Source organism: Pseudorca crassidens, chromosome 8 (genome assembly GCF_039906515.1).
Source record: "Pseudorca crassidens isolate mPseCra1 chromosome 8, mPseCra1.hap1, whole genome shotgun sequence".
Taxonomy (NCBI): Eukaryota; Metazoa; Chordata; class Mammalia; order Artiodactyla; family Delphinidae; genus Pseudorca; species Pseudorca crassidens.
The window spans coordinates 10337668-10359929 of NC_090303.1; the positions used below are offsets into that span (position 1 = coordinate 10337668).

General features: G+C 53.9%; 1 protein-coding gene across 2 annotated transcripts in view; it reads right to left on the reverse strand.

Annotated features, from left to right (window-relative positions):
- The window catches only part of ADCY1 (adenylate cyclase 1), a 116447-nt gene that overhangs the window by 31029 nt on the left and 63156 nt on the right, over window positions 1-22262 (reverse strand). For both annotated transcript variants that reach the window (XR_010945363.1, XM_067745730.1), the window contains exons 6-11: window positions 20356-20514; window positions 15547-15688; window positions 13886-14041; window positions 1404-1598; window positions 1161-1258; window positions 194-278 (exon numbers count right to left, since the gene is read on the reverse strand). Coding sequence is in view for 1 of the 2 variants with exons in the window: in XM_067745730.1 (XP_067601831.1) it covers window positions 194-278; window positions 1161-1258; window positions 1404-1598; window positions 13886-14041; window positions 15547-15688; window positions 20356-20514 (835 nt within the window). In the remaining variant the exon portion in view is untranslated. The remainder of the gene's footprint in view (window positions 1-193; window positions 279-1160; window positions 1259-1403; window positions 1599-13885; window positions 14042-15546; window positions 15689-20355; window positions 20515-22262) is intronic.

Consider the following 22262-nt stretch of genomic DNA (forward strand, 5'->3'; position numbering starts at 1 on the left):
AATACGCGGACAGCTCTTTCCGCCTGCCAAGAAGGCAAGCAGACGAACTGCCTCCACTACCCCACCTGTCCTGCCAACAGGGCAGGCAGAAGCCATGCACCTACCTGTCCAGGTTATGTGCAGGTGCAAGACACACACACACTGGTACCTGGACTAGGTAACGAGCAGGTAGAGAACACGAGCACACATATACCTGGACCCGGGTGATGTGTAGATACAGGACACAGGCCACCAGGAAGCAGATGCAGAACACCAGCAGGAGGAGGACGGCCACGCTCCTAGGACAGAAGACACGTGGGCACTGCAGGTTGGGCCGGGCGAGGTGTGCCCGAGAAATGCCTGGGAACCCACCCTTCCTCCCCTGCCTCACCCAGTCGCTGGCCCCCGGGAAGGAACAGCGGTCTCTGGGGACTTGTCCATGCTGGCTCTCTTCTAGGGGAGGAGCCCTTCCTGTGTCCACCCCAACTTCTAAGCCCCCCAGGGTCTCTCTAGTCCTGGGAGTGCCTGAGAGATGCTTCCCCTATGCAGGAAGGGCTGGGGTTGCACAGACTTGGCTGCTGGGTACCACCCTCTTACGGGGCTTCAACTGGGAAGGGTTTTTCTAGGAAAAGCTGTATCCCCACATAGGGCCGTGCAGATGGCCACTGTGTGTCCACAGTGTCCTGGGGGGGGGGGGCGGCTTCCATGTACTTTCTGGAAATTCACAGGAGAATTGCTCCACTCGGGACGATGACTAAATGTTATTAAAATCATTATGCTTTTGTTCCTTTCCAAAGCCTGCTTTTCCTCATTTTAATGTTTCTGAAAATGAGAAGCACCTAGACACCAGGGTGCCCATTTGGTGCCCTGTTTGTCTCCTGCTGCGGACGCTGTCATGAGGTCAATGGCGCATGTGGTGTGGACAGAGTCACTGAAAATATACGGGGTCTGAGAACTGAGCACATTTAAAATTAAAAACTGCGAGTGAGCGTTCCACACGTTTGCCATCAGGCGTGCTCAGCTAGTTCCTCCGGTAAATGGAGAACTGGTGCGTGGCTCAGGCCGTCCCCAAAGGCCAGGGCACCGCAGGAGTGTGACCGCGGGAGTCGAACCTGAACTTGAAAAGAAAAGGACTCCTGGTGACCTTCTCCTCTGACTGATGGACCCGGAACAGTACTTACTGCGGGATTATTAGAAGGTAGACAAGGCCGAATAAGGCGGCCAGGATGAGGGCCAGAATGACGGCGCTGGTGAAATACTCGTCCTGAAGCTGGTGATACTAGAAGACAGAGAAAAGGACCGTCAGCCGCCCAGCTTCCTGGAGACGCCAAGGTCTTCCTGAGGGCACCAGGGATCCCTAGAACTACAGGGAGAAGGGCCACCCACGTTCACTCCCAGCCCCCCCCCCCCCCCCCGGCACTCACCTTTCGCTCTCGCTCAGCCTGCTTGTACTTCAGGGTGAAGAAGTTCAGGTCCGCCATCTCCAGCTCCATCTGGCGGGCTTCCAGGAGGCGGCTGATGTACCTGTTGACGCGTGTCCCAGGGGTGGTGTGGACAACATTTGTAGAGAAAGACGAGCGGTTTCTGAGTTTTTCTGAGGCTGTTCTCAATGCCCTCCGCTGCCCGTCACGGAAAGAAAGGAAGGGATAGTGTCAAATTCTCCACTTATTAAAGAAAAGAGCTCTTATGCTCCCTCCTCCTGGGTCCTCGCCCACTGCAGAGTCTGGGGGGCCGGGTTTGGGGATCTGAGATGCAATCCCGCCTCAGCCACCTGCTGGCAGCGAGATCCCAGGTGAGTTATCTCATCCTTGGTGTTGTAAGTGGGGTTACATGGCACTTGTGCGGTGGTACCATGTGGAGGGTTAAGGGCCCCCGCTCATGTGGAGTGGACAGTGCCCAGCACAGAGCAATGAAACTGGTTCTTTGAAAATGTCAATAAAATCAACAGATATCTAGCAAGCATGACAAAGAAAAAGAAAGAAAGACACTAACAGATTCAGGAAAGAAATATAATTTTACTACAGACCCTGGAGACATCAAGAGGATATAAGGAAATACTATGAACAACAGTTCACATATAAATTTGACAACTTAGATCAATTACCTACTCCTTGAAACATACAAACTACCAGAACTCACCCAACAGGAAAGATAACTAGAAAAGCCCTATAATGGCTAAAGAAATTTACTTCATAATTTTAAAATTCATGCAAAAGTAGTCTCCAGGCTGAGATGGTTTCATCGTGAATTCTACCAAACATTTAAATAAGAATTAACATCAATTTTATATAATCTCTTCCAGAAAATAGAAGTCAACACTTCCCAAATCACTTGATAAAGTCAGTATTAGGGGCTTCCCTGGTGGCACAGTGGTTAAGAATCCACCTGCCAGTGCCAGGGACACGGGTTCAAGCCCTGGTCCAGGAAGATCCCACATGCCCGTGCGCCACAACTACTGAGCCTGCGCTCTAGAGCCCCCAAACCACAACTACTGAGTCCACATGCCACAACTACTGAAGCCCACACCCCTAGAGCCCATGCTCCACGACAAGAGAAGCTGCCGCAATGAGAAGCCCGCGCACCGCAACAAAGAGTAGTCCTGGCTCGCTGCAACTAGAGAAGGCCCACAGGCAGCAATGAAGACCCAACGCAGCCAAAAATAAATACAAATAAAATACATAAATTTATATAAATAATAAAGTCAGTATTATACTGATACCAAAACCAGACTAAGACAGTATTAAAAAAAGGAAAACCACTTTTGAGGTCACATCCCTCATGAATATTGATGCAAAAATCCTTAGCAAAACATTAGCAAATAGGATTCAGCAATATATAAGTAGAGGCCTACACCATGACCTTTACTAGATATGCAAGGCTGTTTAAATATCTGAACCTCCATGCGATCCATCGTATTAACACCATATTAACCACCACATGGAAAACCTCATGGTCATATCAACTGATACAGAAAAAATCCTTTGACAAAATTCAATATCCACTCATGATAAAAATGATCAGAAAACTAGGAATGGAGGGGAACTTCCCCAACTTGATGAAGCACATCTCCAGAATACCTACAGCTAACATCACACTCAAAGGTAAAAGGTTTTCCCTCTACCATCTGCAGTAAGGCAGAGATATCTGGCTCACCCTCACCTTGAATACAATACAGTGCCCCCAACCAGTGCCATAAGGCAAGGAAGGCAAATAAAAGGAAAACAGATTGGAAGGAAAGAAATGAAACTGTCCCTATTTGCAGACATGATAGAAACAGACATGATAGTCTACACAGAAAACCCCAGTGGGAGGAAAAAAAATCCTAGAACAAATAAGTGAGTTCCACAAGGTCATAGGATAAAAGATAAACATAAAAAATCAACCATATTTCTTTATACTAGCTATGAGCGTGTGAAGACCAAAACTAAAATACTGTACCATTTATAATCACTGAGAAGATGAAATACTAGGTGTAAATCTAACAACAGAACTTGTATGCTGAAGACTATACAATGCCAATGAAAGAAATCAAAGAAGATCTCAATAAATGGACAGACATACCATGCTCATGGATAAGAAGACTCAACATAGTGAAAATGTCAATCCTCCCCACACTGTCAATTCCTGTCAAATCCTAGCAGGATATTCTTTTTTTTTGTAGCTAGACAAGCTTATTCTAAATATTAAATGGAATAGCAAAGGGATTAGAATAGCTCATTTTTCTTAAAAAGAATAAAGTGAGAGGAATTGCTCTACTGATTTTAAGACTCACTATATAACTATATCAATCAAGACAATATGGTTTTGGCAGAAGGACAGACACATAGATCAATGGAACAGAACAGAGAGCCAAATAGCTTCACACAAGTATGGTCAACTGATTTTTGACAAAAGTGCAAAAGCAATTCAATGGTAGAAGCAAAGCTTTTAAACAAATAGTGCTGGAACCATTGGAGATCCATTAGCAAAAAAAATGAACTTAACTCAAACCTCACACTTTATAAAAGGAATTAACTCAGAGTGGATCACATTACAAAACATGAAAATATAAAATCCAGTTAGAAAGCAGACAATAGACACAAGGGGCATTTCACCAAAGAAGAGAACATACAAAGAGCTCCCTGGAGGCCTAGTGGTTAGGATCCTGGGCTTTCATCAGGGAACTGAGATGCCACAAGCTGGGCAGTGTGGCCAAAAAAACACATGGATAGAAATATAAGCACTCGCTTTTCGATCAATATTAAAGCATAGCATTTTATATGAGGGATTAAATCTTGAAATACATAAACACATATTTTTATTTATTTATTTATTTATTTATTTTTTTGCGGTACACGGGCCTCTCACTGTTGTGGCCTCTCCCGTTGCGGAGCACTGGCTCCGGACGCGCAGGCTCAGCGGCCATGGCTCACGGGCCCAGCTGCTCCGCGGCATGTGGGATCTTCCCGGACCGGGGCACGAACCCGCGTCCCCTACATCGGCAGGCGGACTCTCAACCACTGCGCCACCAGGGAAGCCGTTTTTTATTTCTTTTTAAAAGTGGATTAAATGTCATTCCCTTGCAGAGCTAGCCTGTATCTACTTTACAGTATGAAGTATCTCTTTAATTTTTATAACTAATACTTTGTATTTTAGTTTTTCTTACTCCCCTCAAATTTGGGGGGACATGAAAGTAGCTTTGTGAGGACCATTTGGAAATTCACTGTCACAATTCTCCCCTGTGCTTTGTTTGTTGTATCTTTGCACACGTGTAAAGATCTGTAGATGAAATGCTGTACAGACAGTTTGGCTGAAAACATAAAAGCTCACCAGCCAGCAGAGGGGAATAATAAATCAGTGATATTAAAATCTTCTTACAATGTCAGAAAGATAAAAGTCAGAATAAAGACTCTTTCCATTGAGAAAACGCTCCTAGATCAGTATGCAGCTAGAAATTTTAATAGGGAACATGCATCTTTTGGTAATAAAAGTTGTTAAGAAGAAAATAGCACACACACAAAAAAGAAAATAAGCACTTGAAAAGATGTTTGACATCATTAGCCATCAGGGAAATACAAAATAAAATCACAAGGAGACATCACCGCACACTTATTAGAACAATAATATATTTTCTTTAAAAAAAGTGGTGACAGGACCAAGGGCTGGCAAGGATGCAGAGAAACTGGATCGCGCATATGTTGCTGATGGGAATGTGTAGTGGTACAGTCACTCTGGAAGACAGTTTGCCGGTTTCTTAAAAAAACAAAACAAAAAGCAAAACCAAATATGACCCATCAATGGCACACCTCGGCATCGATCCAAAAATAATGAAAATTTATGTCCACGTAAAAAATCTGTACCTGAACGTTTATAGTAGTTTTATTTGTAATAGTCAAAATTGGACACAACCAAAATGTCCTTCAACAGGTGAGTGGTTAAACAAAGGTGGTCCATTCCAACCCGGCATACCAGCCAGCCACGGAAAGGAAGGAGCTATTGATCCCAGCAACAACCTGGAAGGACCCAAGCATAGAGTTGAGCATAAGAAAGGCCAAGTTCAAAGGGTCACACACTGTGTGATTCCGTTTATACAACATTCTCAAGTGACAGTTATAGGGATGGAGAACAGATTAGTGGGATCCAGGGTTAAGGATGGCTGTGAGGAGGGAGAAGGTGTGACCACGAGTGGGGCGAGACCTTGGTGGTGATGGAAATGTTCTGTGTCACTGCCACTAAGAAAGCCACTGGGTCTCAATCCACACCAGCACATTTCCATGGACCCACCGATGTCAGGGTCTCAGATGCAAGTGCGTGGCAGAGACTGCTGGCAGTCTCCCCGACATTCATAGCCCCTTGGTCACAGAACCCAAGTTCTATAAAGGCATTGGTCTCAGCCAATGCACTGCCTTTCTCCCCTTCCCGTGTCAGCTTGGTGCAGCTGTGTGGCTGAGTTCTGGCCAATGAGCTATACGCAGAAGTGTTGCTAGGGAGCATCCTCAAGAGGAGAGAGATATGCCTTTTGCCAGCTCTGCCTTCTTTCTGCTGGCTGGAATGCAGATGTAATGACCGGAGCCCCAGCATTTATCTTGGGCCATGAGGTGGCAGAGCAGCCAAGCCAGAATAATGAAAGAGAAAGGGTCTGGTCAAGATGCTTTGAAGCCACCACATTAGCCTTGAACTGCCTGCTCTCTGGATTTAGTTTATCCGTGAGAAAACTCACCGCTATCTTGTTCAAGCCACCATGATTGGGGTTTTCTTCATATGTCCTGAAACCCACTCCTGATTAGCACTACCTCCGAAAGCACACATCTCTGAAGCAGCATTCCTGGATGCTATGACCTGTCTGCTCCTCCAATCCCAATCTGCCCTCTACCTGCCATGGGGTGTGGTAGTTACAAGAAGACAGGGTGGTGAACTGGGGGACAGGGAAGATGGGGCATTCCCACAGCATGGAGCTGAAACCCTGGCCTGGGGTAGACTGGGCAGGCATGCACTTCCTGGGGCTGAGCTTGGGCACCCACCTTCCTGAAGCATATGAGCAGCTGAGATCAGTAAAAGTGTCCCCAGGCCTGCAAAGCACAGAGCTGCGTCTCAGGTCTCCTTTCACACCTGACACCCCAGAAAGGCCATGGTCTGAGAAACGGTCTCTGCCCAGCATCAGCCCCTCTGGGGAGCAGGCAGCAGGCAGCTGCTCTGCCCCAGGTCTTAGCCAGTCCCCTCACATATCCAGCTCCCCACAGGGCCCGATGAGCGGCCCTGCCATCCACCCTCACCTACTGAAGGGACAGGGACAGCCCAGGGGCTTAATGCTATCACTTCACAGACGACTTTCTAGAAATGACTCATCAGCCTAAGAACTGGCGGCTTTTCTCCACCCTTTTCCACGAAGAATTCCTTGTTTGAACCTCTCCCAGAGCAGGGGCAGGGGCCAGGCTCACGCCTCCCAAGGGGCGTCCTCATCAGGGGGTATCCACCGCCTCCTTGAAGCAGCTGCAAAGTTCTCTCCTTCCTCTTCTCTGCAAGAGTCCATATATGAGGGGGCACTAGAACTCCTTCAATGACCAGGAGAACCCACCGTCAGAGCCGTACGGGCTGGGAGTTTCCTCCTGGGAAGCAATTTAGTAAGACTTGAGTTCCTAACAGACAAAGGAGTATTCACATTTCCACTTTTGCCTGGGTCTTTTTGCCCTTTTGAGTTTTACCAGGAATTTGTCCATTTCATCTGAACTGTGAAGTGGGCTGTAAAGCTGCCACCTTACCTTCAACTATGAACGCGTTAGGATCTACACGATGCCCCCTTGCTCCCCGGGGGACAATGGTAATGGTTGTGTTGGCTGGATCGTCATGGATGACAGCTCGGGGTTTAATCCACTTCAAGGACATGGGCTGTCGGGGAGCAAGGAAGAGCAGAACCTCTTACTGGAACCCACTGGAGTTTTGCCAGACAAGGGCTAGCACAAGGGCTGAACCAAAACTGGCCAGGAGGGGAGGCAGCAGCTGAAAGCACAGAGCTCTCGAGCGGGGCCATGAGGGATGGCTCAGTCGGGTGATTTCAGACGAGAAATCCTACGAGCCCCTGGAAACCGTCCTGAGGCGTGAAGTCTTTTCTGAGGCCTAAGCAACGAGAACACCATGCCCAGATCCAGCTCAGCGAGTGTCTCTGCTCTGTCCAGCAGCTTTCCGGATGCCAGTGCAGGTTGTTCCCAGGTGGGCAGACCTGGTCTGGGTCTCGACCACGGTAAGTGACCTTCAGCTCAGAAGGTAAGTGGCCAATGGCGACTGTGCTCTGGTCTGGTTTGTCTGGGGCTGATGGACATATAGATCCACCTCAGGTCAGCCTGTCACCTCAGGGGTCAGAGTGTCCTCTTGCGACAACTAAAAGCCAGTGACAAAAGAGTGGCACACACATCACTGTGGTGACAGAGAGGGGAGCCAACCGCTGTCCCTTGCAGTGGTTATACCTGGGGCATCCTGATTCGGTGGGGACACAAAGCAAGTAAAAAGCTACTAGATGTCAAAGAAACCTTGGAGGAGCCTGTAATACCATTTACCCTGTAAGAGTCAGAGAAGAAAAGCCACCAGAATGATCATCTCAATAGATACCGAACACTATTTGCTAAAATTCAATATCTACTTCTCATTTTAACAAGTGCAAACACTCACTCACAGGGCTACTTTCTTGAGATCATTGGGCACCCATTACTAGTTCTTACCAAAAGCATCACAATTAATAAGAAAACTCTATTTGTTTTAACTAATTAAGCCAGAATGAAAAAAAGAATGCCACTCATCACTATCATTGAATAAAGGATGTAAAAAAAGAAACAAAATTTATCACTATTTAAAAGTGATACCGCTGTATATCAAGGAAACCCAAGGGAAGTAAAAAAGTTATTACAATCAGTTTCAATAAGTATGGACCAAACATAAGCTAGAATTTGATCTTCATCAAATTCAAGCAGAAATGGTGGAAACTATGTTTCTAAAATATTCCGAGCCATCTTTAAAACAAAAAGCTGGGAAACAGGGTAGGAAAGGCCCTCTGCAGACCTGAAATAGATCAGGAAGGGAGACGCGGCATGAAGCAACGAACAATGCTTAAACTGTGCTGAGGCCGTGCTGGGGAAGCTGTCACAAGAGTGAGTGCGGAAAACATGGAGAGAACAATTTGGCGACAGCGATCACAAATTCAAATACAGGCACCATTTAACGCAGTGATTTCACTACAAAGAAGTTACCGCAGGCTATCCTTGTAAAGTTCACTAAGATGTATAAAAAAATCTTTTTAATTTAAGAATGTTCTCAGCGCCGATGGCCAAGAGAAGAAATCTGGAAATCATGTTCCCATGCAATCAGCAAGGCACCGGGAAACAAGTCTGTCTGCAGGTGGAGGTCCCCTGGTACGAGCCTCCAGGACCTCCAAGGTCTGTCACTGAGTGAAAAGACAGGGCGTTGGGACAGTTAAACAGGTCAAGTCTTATTGGCATTAACCTTCTAGCACACAGCCAGGTTTTTCTGGGGGGGAAGAAAAAACGCAAAATGGTAAACAGTTCGGGGGATTGGACTTTCTGTATCACGGGTACATGTTACTTTTGTATTTTAAAATAAATATGCTTAGGTAATTTTAAATCTGAAGAGAAGGAGAGAGGCAGCATTTTTTAAAAGGGGAGAGAGAACTGGAAGGCTCCTGGTGTACATTCTGGAAGGGGCAAATCTACTGGCAGTATTAGGGGACTCCATAGAGAGCATCTCCCCAGGCTGGCCAGGGAGGGGGAGGCTTGTCTCCCACCTGCTGCTACAGCTAACACTGGTGCTACAATCTCTAACCAGCTACACTCTCGCAGATACTCAACTCAGAGAAATCCATTTTACAAAATGACCAGAGATGTAAGTGCACTTTCGTGAGCAAAAAAATGCTGTGAATCATTTATTTTGCTTAAAAAAAATCCAAAAAAACAATAAAAGCAGAAATGACCTAAATATCAATGGAAGTTGAGTGGAAGTTGAGTAAGTAAATGGTCTCTCCCTAGGCTGGAAATCTACACAATGATTAGAGAATTCTATTTTTGAGGAATAGTCAATAATATAAAGAAACCCTTATGATACACTGGCAAGTGAAAATAAAGTAACAAGCAGCAAACTGATTGTATATCATCCCATCAAGTTTATGTAGAAATTTATAAATATACACACATCTAAGAAGCTAGAAGGACGAAAATGTTGACGATAGGTTGGTTGAGGGTGATCGGATTGTAGATGAAGGCTTTTCATCTTCTTCTTTGTGCATTTTTGTATTTTTCCATATTTTCCACAATAAATTACTTTTATAATCAGAAAGGAATACTGAAGGAAGAAACAGACAAGCGTAAGCATGCGGGGGTTGGATTTACTGGAGAGAAGTACCTTGGACGTGAAGTACCCTAAAGCTGCGCTGGAGCCCTGACACCAAACCCCGAAGCCCAGGTCCCTGGCCGGAGGTGCGTGCACGGTATCGCCACCTAGCGGCCGATTCGCCCTGGGCTCCCACACCGCTGACCCAGGAGAGGCTAGGAACACGGGAACCCCAGGTGCGCTGTGGTCTGAGGCTGACCACGTACATCTGAGTCACCCCCCAGAACCTGGGACACAATGTCTCACAAACTCGGCACAAAGGCACAGACGACAGTGGAACCCACTGCCCTGATCCCGCCGGCTTCCCCAGCTCCATCTCCAAGGCCCCCTCGGTCAGGCTCAAGGTGCGGATAGAGTAAACGGAAGACAGGAACAGGAACGATGAGGCAGACCTCATCCTAAAGTAGGTGCAGGATCTGAGACCCGCCGGGGAGAACGGCTGCAAGGCAGGGGCTGCTCTGCTCGGGGGTCACCGGATGGGGCACTCATGTCATCCTCCCCAAATGTCCCCACTGGTGGCCGGCCCCGCCCGTGCACAGCCTCTCCACCCCATCGTCCCAGGACCACCATGGCCCCCCCCTCAGGCCGCCTGCCCTGTCTTCACCCTCTGATGCCCCCCCACGGTGCCAGCCCTCTACCTTCCCCATCCTCGTTTTCACTAATCACGGGGGGCAGGTGGCAATGAAAGGGCACAGAGCAGGGTAGCAGAGGCCCGGGCTCCCAGCTCGGCTCCCAGCCTGCGGCACCTGCCCATGGAGGCTGTGCTCTCTGTCTCCCCAGCAGGCGAGCTGCCTGGTCCCATAGAGGCTGCCCAGGGGGCATCGAGGCCGGAATCGGGCGCCCTGCGGACGAGGGGTCAGAGTCTGGAGGAGGCGGCGTGACGGAGAGAGAAGCGGGCTGGGTGCAGAGGGCGCCTGAGAGCAGAGCGCAAGCCTGGGCTGCGGTCTCCTCCGTTGGAGCCAGCCAGGCAGTGGCGGAGGTGTCCCAAGCACCAGAGATGTCGGGTGTGTCGGAGAGGGGCATGGGGACCCTGAGCACACAGGGTAGACCCGCGGGAGACTGCGGGGACAGGGCGCCAAGGACGAAACCCAGGACACCACCACGCATGCTCCCAAGGGAGGCGGGAGGGCTGCAAAGCTGGGGAGGTGAGAGGCTCGGGGCACGAGGAATCCAGGAATCCAACCGTGATTCGTGACGCTGGAAGAAAAGGATGGAAGGGGCTTCCCTGGTGGCGCAGTGGTTGAGAGTCCGCCTGCCGATGCAGGGGACACGGGTTCGTGCCCTGGTCCGGGAGGATCCCACATGCCGCAGAGCGGCTGGGCCCGTGAGCCATGGCCGCTGAGCCTGCGCGTCCGGAGCCTGTGCTCCGCAATGGGAGGGGCCACGGCGGTGAGAGGCCCGCGTACAGCAAAAAAAAAAAAAAAAAAAAAGAGAGAAAAGGAGGGAGGGAAGGGGCCCTGCACACAGCAGGTCTGCCTCCCCCAACTCCTGGGATGGGAGGGACGGGAGGAGCTGCACAGCTCCTGTCCTGGGCGTTGAGCCCAGGTGTGCGATTCCTCCCCAACCTAAGGAGCCATGGCTGGGGCGGGGGTGTTACTGGCGCTCTGTGGTCCGAGTGCGAACACCAAGGAGCCACCGGCCCCAGCGAAGGAGAGGCTGACGTTAGCTGTGCAGGCTCATCGGACACAGTCTGAATCCAGGGGTCATAGGCTCCTTTCACAGGTCAGCAGGCTCTGCCCTGGAAAAGCCTATTAACTCCTCCACCCTGGGCAATCCAGCAGGAATGACGCGTTCCCTCCCCGCTCCGCACCCCAACCCCCCTGGGGAGTCCTGGGGACGCCAGCTCTTGCCTCAGGCTCCAGGACGATGGCTCTGCACTGCCCAGGCTTCAACTAAAATTTGATTTTTCATTCATTGTGGATTCTTTTGGATTACATTTGATTTTTTAAAATATTGCACTATTACTTATCCTGATACTGAGGGGGTTTTTTGGTTTTTTGTTTTATAAATTCATTTATTTTATTTATTTATTTTTGGCTGTGTTGGGTCTTCGCTGCGGTGCGCAGGCTTCTCATTGCGGTGGCTCTTCTTGTTGTGGAGCACGGGCTCTAGGCACACGGGCTTCAGAAGTTGTGGCACGTGGGCTCAGTAGTTGTGGCGCACGGACTTAGGTGCTCCGTGGCATGTGGGATCTTCCCGGACCAGGGCTCGAACCCGTGTCCCCTGCATTGGCAGACAGATTCTTAACCACTGCGCCACCAGGGAAGCACATCCTGATACTGAGTTTTGGACGCATATTTAAATTGTGCACCTCATAACCCTTCCCCAGTCCCATCCCTGGCGGGGGGGTCAAGCTGAATCAAGGGGGTTGGGGCGGGGGTAGTGTGGGAAGAAGACAGAGATTAAATCAGGGTTTCTACCCTGGCAATCTGGCTAACAAGAAAGCCTGAGAGTTCTCCTGTTACAAATTCTGGGTAAATATATTAACTCATACATACTTTGAAATGTACAACTGAGCTGGCAAGAAAGTAAGGAAAATGACCAGAGGCCAGAAGCGTCAGGACAGTAGGAATGCAGGCCAGGGAATGGTACCATCAAGCTTTCATGGGGCTCACAGAAATCCAGGGGCCCAAGCAAGACGGGCAGTGAGGTCAGAGCCCTCCGGCTGAACCCCAGACCCTGAGAGGCTCCGTCAGCAAACACCAACCAGGAGAGACCACGCAGTGGGGTCGGTCTAAGACAGCTGGCCTTAGACCTAGCTGCGTACCACCTGGGACATCTAAAAACCACAAGCTGGGCATTTAGCCTCCTGCAAGGCCAGTAGAGGAAAGGCCCATCTTCTTGAGGGAATTCACCAGCAACAGAGCTCTTAGGCATCTCCAGATAAAGTTTTCCCAAACAGGAGCTCGTCATCAAAATCACAAGAAAATCCCTCTAGAATAAGGCACCACGAGCGAGAGTCAGCGGGATTTTGCTTCCTCCTGAAAAGCCACTAAAACTGTGGTGGGGGAATTCCTTTTAAAGGCATAAAACCCACACGGAGGAGAAAATGAGAGTGCAGAAGCGGCAATGCAATCCCGGGAAACAGGCAATCAGTCACGGATGTGCAGACCCAAGAGCACAGGTGATAGTGAAAGTCAGAATGTTCAGGAGGCACAGCCGTTGGTGAGGGGGCTGGAGGGCCAATGACAAGAGGACGCGGGGAGGACGCTCAAAGCTGCTGACGAAGTGGCGGAGCACAGGCTTCACCCCAGGCTGCCGGGACGCGGCCCTCCTGCCCCAGAGGACCAGGGTCTTCCCTGGGGGGGGGAAGGGATCAGGGTCTCTGGCCCCGGGTTACAGACAGTATGCCTGTGTGGTTGAAGCAGACACTAAGGATCCCCCCGCCAGCCACAATGCTGCCTCCGCTCAGCTCCAGGCTTTCACCCCAGGCCTCGCCCCATCCCAGCAGACTAAAGACGAAGGTGACTCTGACCAACCCAAGAAGAAAGACGGAAAATCCTGCACCCAGGTCACCTGTAGGAACACCCACAAAAGGAACCTCCGTCAGGTGCTGGAGGCCATGTACCACGAACTAGAGGGACTTAACCCAGGAAGGAGTGGCCTCTGATATGAGAGCCAGAGAGGGAGGGAGGGGATGGCCAGAGATGCTCTCCATGGAGGTGAAGGGCAAGGCTGGGGTGACACCACGTTGAGGCTCTCGGGGTGCAGACAGAGGAGGTCGGGGGCTCCGGAACCAGCGATACAATATCTGACACGTACAGATATCCTGAGGACAGATTTAAACAACAGCTGGGGTCTGTGGCTTGAATTTACCGATAAATCCATGGGATGCCAAGTTGCAAAAAAAACCCCACAACATAATGAAAAGTGTTTTGCGGGAAAGCAAAAGCAGCCCAGCTCTGAACAGCATTTACAAGACTGTGCGAGGTGAAGGACGAGGGCTACTGGAGCCGACCACAGCAGGACGGCACTGGGAGGACAGACACACAGGGACTCCCTGCGGGACTGGCACACGGGGGTGGGGCCCGCCTACCTTGTCATCGTCCTCGCAGGTCATGACATTGGAGAAAGGGATCTCAGCCTTGAACATCTTCCGGCAGTGCATGAGCTGCACCAGCAGGTAGCACACGGTCTTGAACTTCATCCTCTTGGCCGGTTTTATATCTGAGAGAATCAGCCCTGGAAATATCTGTGCGGACGTGCAGCAGAGAGAAACGCTGTGAGCTGACACACACGTCCTACCTCTTGGGCGGGGAGCACGAACTTAACGGGGCAGGGAGATCACAGGCCACTTGCTGAGGACCTGCGGCTCACCAGACCCAGCAGGGAACAGAACCGGCAACCCAGTCCCAAAACACGCAGGTCTCAACTACGTCCAATGCCTCTGAAACGAGAGCGATGCCCGAATCCCGGGGCGGATGCATGGACATCACCCAGCTGGGGCAGCACCACGCGGATGAGTGTCACCCACTGGCCCCCGGGGCCCCTCCTGCAGACCTGCCCTTCTGCCTTCCACCTTTTTCTCTCTCCTCCTCAACCCAAACTTCTCCCAAGGGGCTGCTCATCGTACAGACCTCGCCATCCTTCCCACCCTCAAACCGCAGCCATGGCTGACGCCGTTGTTTAATTCTGTATGACGGGTGGGGCGGCATCCACTCATGGCACCAAGGCTCCCTCCTCTGACTCACAACCTCCTGCATCCTGGCAGCGGCTCGCAGGCCTTCCTCCTTGGCGCCCTGCCCTCTGCTCCTATGTCCCCAGGTTGACCCCAGCTGGTCACCCAAACCTCTCACACCTGCCCTTCCCTCACACACTCACTCCCCTTCTCCAGAAGTCAGCTCACCCTGCCCTGCCTGTCCTGCCCTGAGCCCCATTTCTCTCCCCTGGCCAGTGCCACACCCATCCCCAGCTCCCACATCACATGGGGGCCACCGCATCCTGGCCTGGAGATGCACCAGGACAGCGAAACCCCAAGCTCTCCCTGACCTGCTTGTATCCTGAAGAAGTACTGTGGCCACCTGTGTCCCGTGCCCCTCACCTGTGTCCCGCGTCCCTCACCTGAGCCCTATGACCCTCACCTGAGCCCTGCACCCCTCACCTGAGTCCTGCGTCCCTCACCTGAGCCCTGCGCCCCTCACCTGAGTCCTGCGTCCCTCACCTGAGTCCTGCGCCCCTCACCTGAGCACTGCAATCCTCACCTGTGTCCTGCGCCCCTCACCTGAGTCCTGCGTCCCTCACCTGAGCCCTGTACCCCTCACCTGAGCCCCGGAAGTGGCTCGGTCACCCTCAATCGTGTCCAGATCACTTTCCCAGGACAGAGTGACCTTCAGCGCTCACACAGGATGGTCACAAGCCTTCCTGTGTGCACAGCACCCCTCGATCCATAGCGCACCCCATCCCTGACCTCCTGCAGAGGGTTCTCAAACCTGATTTGCAGGAGAGGCAGTGAAGGCCCAGGGAGGTGCGGTAGGACTCAGGATGGCCCAGCCCTCGAGGACCCCAGGGCCCTGACTCCAAGCTCCATCCCCTCCCCTCCCCCACGGCCCTCCCCTCACGGGCAACAGGCCAGGCCCAGGACACAAGGTCAGCGGGGACACCCTCCCATGTGCGCAGAGCTCAGGGCCTGAGAAGCAGCAATCTGGGGAGCTATGAGTCCTTAAGAAGGCTCCGCACAGGACCCCTTCTGGAGCCCACCTTTCGCCGATGGGAGGGCACGATGAAAAAGGTCTCGATGTTGTGAGTTTTCAGAAAACTGTTCCTCTCGTGTCCATGGCCCGGCTCCACCTCATAGTCACCATTCAGGCACGCCAGGGTGGTCTTTGTGATGTGAACCTTCCTACGGAAAAGGAGGCGGAGGTTTGGACGGAGCCTCCCCTGCGGGGCCACAGCTGGTCTGGGCGGCATCCGGGCGATGCTCTGCGGGGTCCTGGCAGAGCTCTGGAAGGAACACTCAGATTCCCTGGGGCATACGCACAGGAGGACTGACAGGTGGGATGGGGCAGGGGAGGGACCCCACGAGAGAGGGGGGAGTGTGCAAAGGAGGGCCAAGAACAGGGAGGGCTGCAGGCAGAGGGGATAAGGGGCCAGAGAGACACAAGAGGAACTGAAGGGGACAAAGGAAGCAAGTGTCAGAGGACACAGAAAGGACGATGAAGGAAGGAGAGGGGGGCAAGGTGAGAGGAGAAGCCAAACCCCCAGGGCGGGAGGACCCCAGCCCAACATCAGGCCCACACTGTCCCCACACAAAGTGGGCGGGTGGGAACAGAGCCGTGTGCGCGGCATTCATGCCCACCCCAGTGAGTTTTCTGGTGAGAGAAGGAGAAATCCTCTGTTAGCATAACCTGAGCAAAACCCAGTCCCCACGTAACCTAGACACGTGGCCTGAGCTTCCGGCCCTTAGCAAGGCCTGAGCACTGGGGCTTAGGGAGAAACACAAACTCCCCAGCATGCAAAACACTCCCTGCAAAGACCTGAGCCCTCACGTCCCCAAACAGTCTCCTGAATTCCTCGGTCGGGGAGGGGGAGACACATGCAGGGCACTGAGGCAGGAGTGAGCATCCCCCCATTGCTGGCCCTGAGGGCACCTGGGACACTGTCACCCCATCAGCCTGGCCCTGAACTGCAAACGGCATCAACGGTCTCCAGAAATGCACGCACGTCCACTCATTCATTCACTGGTCCCCCTCCCTCCTTTCCTTCCTCCCTTCCTTCCACCACAGAGAGGGACGGCACAGTCCTGTCACTGAGCTGAGGGGCCAATAGGGAGACAGAAACATCAGCGACCGCTCTCAGTGCAGGGCATCTCAGGCTCTGGAAAAGAGGAGGGGTCTCGGGTGCAGGTTGCCCTAAAAGCACATGGTGGCAATGGACAGCATCCAGGCTCTCAGCCTGGGCTGGGGAGAAACTGGAGGCCTGGCTGGTCCTGAGCAGCAAGGCCACTAAAGGGGAAAGCGCCACCTCACTTCCAGGTGCTGCCCACCACTCACGGGGCGATCCCTCCCCCAACACAGGTGGTGGGAGTGAAGACAGCCACGCTAGCTCGCCTGCCCTGGAGACGGAGGGTGGGGACGCCCAGTGTCTGCCATCCCTAAGGCCCACAGCACCAGAGCCCAGTTATTGATGAGACTGTCTTGTCCAAGACAATAGGGGTGGGGAGATGTGGGACCTGGGGCGGAGGGGGCTCCACCATACCCTGGAGCTGGGTGGGGTATGCAGGTGACCCCAATCATGGTTCCTACCTGAGGGCCCCTGGGGTGGGGGGCGCGGGTAGGCCATTTGCTCAGGACCCAATTTCAGTTGCTTCCAGGCAGCCTGGAACATGCATCCAGCACTTCAGTTTGGGGCTGACCAGGAGCTGTGTGTGCTTCAGGGCAGCAGAGAGGGCTGTGTGGTCTCCTGCCACCAAGAAGCTGGAGGCCGTCTCCGTGCAAGAAGCAGACAGGTGCCCCATCCCTCCCTGGCCTTGGCCTCTCCAAGGCAACCACTCAGGGTGTACGGCCTTGGGAAGGAGTCCATGAATCAAGTCCCAGGGGTCCCAGCATCAGATGCTGGGGTAAAGACACAGCAGTGATTCATTCCTCCCATCTGTCCGCCCGTCCATCTGTCTGTCTGACCAGCCACACTCCCCGAATACCCAATGAATAGAAGATAGGTGCTTGCAGAATGGATGGATGGAGGATGGATGGGTGGATGGAGGAAGTATGGAGGATGGATGAGTGGATAGGTGGGTGGATGAAGAAAGCAAAAGAAGGACGAAGGGGGAAGGGGGAGGGATGGGCTGGGAGTTTGGGGTTAGCAGATGCTAACTATTATATAGAGAATGGATCAACAACAGGGTCTTACCGCACAGAACAGGGAACTATATTCAATATCCTGTGATAAACCATAATGGAAAAGAATATGAAGAAGAACGTATTGACATATATATGCACGTGTAACTGAATCACTTCGCTGTGCAGTAGAAATTAACACAACATTGTGAATCAACTATACTTCAATAAAATAAAATTTTTTAAAAGAATGAAGGAATCACATTAAGAATAGTGCAAGAAAGAGCAAACCTAGAGAGGCAGAGTGAGGAAACCCTGAGAAGCTCCAGGGCGGACACCATCTCCAGGGGCCTCTCGGAAGGTTACTGGAAAAGCCCCATCACACACATTCCCCCCCTGCCCCGCTGCAAGGGCAAGGCAGGACCCCGAGGGGTGCACGCACCACGTGTGCCAGGCCCCTAGAGGCACTGGGGAGGGTGGCTCAGCAGCCCTGGTCCCCACTCACAGAGCAGCTTTCCAGCAACCCCTCCCAGGCCAGCTTCCTTCCCCTCCGCCCCCTGCCCTGCGGGGAGAGTCGCAATGCTGTCTCCCTGGGAGCCAGGCACTCACGCTTTGGCCCTCGTGTGCCCTGAACCCTCTGCTGAGGCCACCGCTGGCTGCACACACCTGATCTGGTGTCCAGTCCTCATTTTGCAGCACTGAACGCAGCTGACGGCTCTCCCTCCTCCCCAGCCCTCCTCCCGGCTGCCCGCACTCCCTCTCACCACCCCACCCTCCCCTGCCCCTCTTCCTGTCTCGCGCTCCCCTCCTCTCAGGAGCTCTCAGGCTCGGACCTTCATCATCTTCCCTCCTCCTCGCACCTCCTCCTGGCGCTCCGTGCACAGTGCCAGGGTCTCAGTGCCCCCAAGGGCCTGTGAGCGCCCCAGACCCCCGCCCAGCTCCGAACTGACCTCAGTGCCCAGGAGACCCAGGCTGACAGGTGATAAAGGCACCTCCCCCCGGCCCCGTGTCGTGCTCCCCTCTCTGCATCCCCCCGGTGGCCCCCCAAGAACGTGAACCCCACCGGGGCCGAGGGCTTTGTCTTCGCTGCCGACATCACCCTCCCCCGTCCTGGAAAAGCCAGGTGCTCTGTAAACACTGTGCTCCTGAGGTGGGTGTCTCCGAAAGGGGGAGTGGAGGGGAGGAGGGAAGAAAGAAGCAAAGCAGAGAGCAGGGCAGGCAGGATGCACGCCCCCCACCATGGGGCTGGTAAGTAGAGTGGAAGGAGGGAAGCTACCGGTCAGCCGGAACTTGAAAGACGCCCTGGCCAGGTGAGGGGGCTGCGGAGCGGGGTCCCTGGCGGTGGGAAGTCCGTGTGCTTGTTTGCACGGCAGGCGGAACGCTGAAAGACCTCAGTGGGCAGGGGCGGAGGGAGGTGGGCGGCTCCTGGCCGGCCAGGGGGCTGGACTTTGTGCAGGACAGCGGGGCTGCCGGCGGGCAGCTGCTGGGACTCACTCTGGCGCCCAGAGGGTGAGGGGCAGGCGCAGTGAGAAGGTGTCCCCCCCCCCACTCCGAGTCCCTGCTCTGAAGGGTGGAGAACAGGAGGAGTGGAGGGGTGCTGGAAGGACGGGGCCCTGGAGGAAGGAGGGGTCGGTGGCCAAGAGGGTCCCCCCAGACGGACGCTCAGAGGCAGCCCGGGTCACAGATGACAGTGCCGCAATTTTTGAGCTCGCTTAGAAATGCCGCGGCCACTCCCATGGCAGGCTTAGCGTGCATTCAGGCTTGTTGGATTCTAATCTCCGGGCTTGCTGCTTCCTGGAGCCCCGTAAGTCCTCCTTTCCTGCAATTTCAAAGCTGCTCTCCAGAGCCAGTGGCCTTGGATGTCACTCACTGGTCCCTCGGCCGAGCTCAGGGCCTTGGCACAAGGAAAGGTGTCACCTGTTTCCGCCACCTCCCCCAAAAAGTCAGGCCAGGAGGGAGGGGGGAAGATGTGGCCCAGAGGACACCAGGTCTCTAGGGTGAGAAGAGGACAGCTGGGGACAGGCAGCCAGGGCCAGAGGGGTCCTGAGGCCCCGCAGAGCGGAGGGCACAGAGCTTTGCCCTGAGGTTCGTAAGACAGAAGCAGACATGCGTGTGCAGGTGTCTAAGGCTCTGCTCTAGCCCCTGGGAACTGCAGCTGGGCCCTGCAGCAGCTGTGAGCACGGCCTGCCAACCCCTCTAAGAGGCGGAAATCGGGAGGGTGGGACCATGGGAGTGTGCCTCAGAGCCCCCTCTTCTGCAGTCACATCGTCCCCCTGCTGCCCACCGTTCGTGGAGGGCGGGGAGGTCCCGTTCAGTTCTCGGGTTAATGTTTTCACCGTCCATGATGCCTTGGCTCTGGGGAATGGTTTGAAGAAAATGAGACCAAAGGAGGCGACTGTAATGAGAAAGCATTAGGAGTGCACGGACCAGTGAGAAATGCACCCTCCTCACTCTAGAAGAAAATCTGTAACTTCCCTAGTGGGGCTCTAAAGGCAGAACACTTTCCACTTTAAGTCTGAGAAAGAAAGCAAAAAGAGAAGCGACATTGAGCACGCAGGACAGCTCCGAGCCAGGCAGACCACAGGGGCAGCGTTCAGTCTCCTCCTCCAGGGTCGGCTCGCCCACTCTCTTTGGGGCCTTGGGGGTGGGGCTGGGACAGCCGGGCATTCCCAGATCCCCAGACAGAAGGTTGAATTAGAATCCCCCGCCCCTACCCTCAAGGTTCCCGATTTACCCAGGCAGGCCGGCGGCTTCCATGACGTTCGCCAGGGTCACGTCGTTGGACCACACGTCGTACTGCCACTTGCGCAGGCCCAGGACCCCGCAGAGGACCCTGCCGGTGTGCAGCCCCACACGCATGTTCAGGTCCACCTCAGTGGCCTCGGCCACGGACCTGCAGCAAACACAGGCAGGGCGTGGGGCTGGGGCCCCGTGGTCTGCTCCCTCAGGGCCAGGAGCACAGGGCAGCGGGAGCATGCGGGGGGCGGGTCTCCTGACCTAGTCAGCCTGACCCCCGAGCTGTGGGCCCTGGTGGGCAGGGGTCACTCCAAGCTGGCTCCCCCCTGCTCCCTTGGCCACTGGCCATCTCACAAGGCATCCCACCTCCCCTATCCCCCTCCCCACCCAGAGCAGCAGCAGAAGAGAAATGAGCCCAGGACCCCGATCCAGGACCCCGATCCTGCTCTGGGTACCACTGACCTCATCAGGGGTGTCCGTGCCTGCTTGCTAGCCAGGGGCCAGCGTGAGAGCCCCGGGGAACATCGGACAGGGTCCCAGCAGCCCTGGGAACGGTCAAGGTTTGACCCTGAGTTCCCTGAGAGGGTGGGCTGCAGACCCGGCCTGTGGGGAGGTGCGAGGCTCCACAAACCTGCCCCGAACAACAGGGGGACCTTGTGGGTTGCAAACTGCATCAGTCAGCTCAAGGGAGAAAACAAGACGAAACACGCGGACGCTGAAATCAGACTGCAGGGCCAGTGCACGCGCGCTCCACTGCCCCAGGCGCTCGTGTCTCTGGGCTCCAGCCCCAGCTGAGGAAAGGGTTGGCAGGAAGCCCTGAGGGCCCCAGGAGAGACCACCCTCAGAGGTGGGGGGCAGTGTCACTGGAAGCATGCGTCAGAAGAAACAGGAGGTGGTTTTAAAAGTTCCTTTTAAAGGAACGAGGACGCCCTGCATGGTTTCTCCAGCCCCACGAGGCCCACGGTGAAGGGAGATGCAGGAAGTACGCAAAGGGCCTGTGATCGCACAGCCAGAGCGCAGGGGACGCACCGCAGCCACGGGGAGGCCCTCTGATGCCACTTTGCTGGACTTTCCACTTCTCCCCAAAAGCAAGAGATTATTTAATCTTTAAAAAGTCTGAAGCATGTTGCTGAGGAAGCAATGTCGGGCCTGGCTGGTGTGCTCCAAGGGACAGAATTGCAAGGAAGCCGTGAGGGCGGGGAGGGGGTCGGCCACGGCGCCCCCAGCCCTCCCCACCCTGGGCGGGTCCAAAGGTGGCCCCGACCGGCACGTGTGTTGGATGGGGCTCTCCGGCCGGTGGAGACGTTCCGTAGCAAGAAGGGCAGGAAGGTGGAGCTGAGGCTCGGGGACACAGCGCCCCATGATTAGGACATCGGCTGTGAGAGGGAAGGCAGACTGGGAGACCAAAGGCACACAGGGCCACGCTGCCACCACCCTCGGGCAGCCCGACATGGACTACCCACCCTCCGTCCCCTCCCAACAGCAGTTGCCCTGTAGTCCAACCACATCTAGACTTGCCCCCACAATACAGCAGGTGCCCCGAGCCTGTGAGCAAAATCTCAGTCCTGCCCCAAGTCTCAGGGCTGAGTCATGTGCATCCCACCCTGTTCAAACATAACAGAGGCCCAGCCCGGATGCTGCAGCCAGGAAGCCCTCCCAGATCCTTCACCACAGCAAACCCACTCCCGTCCCTGCCCAGACCCTTGTCACTCTGCTTCCGCTGGGTCAGGCTCCATCAGAGACTACTGCGTCCACATGGCCACATGGCCAGGCTGGCTCTACTGACCAGAGGCTTGGCGGACATCCTAGGGCCCTCTCAGAGAGTAGGTTGCAAGCATCCTGGGAGGGGCTGCCCCAGGCCATTCCTCACCTGTGTCTTGTCCCAGGCGGCTGGGACTTCCCACC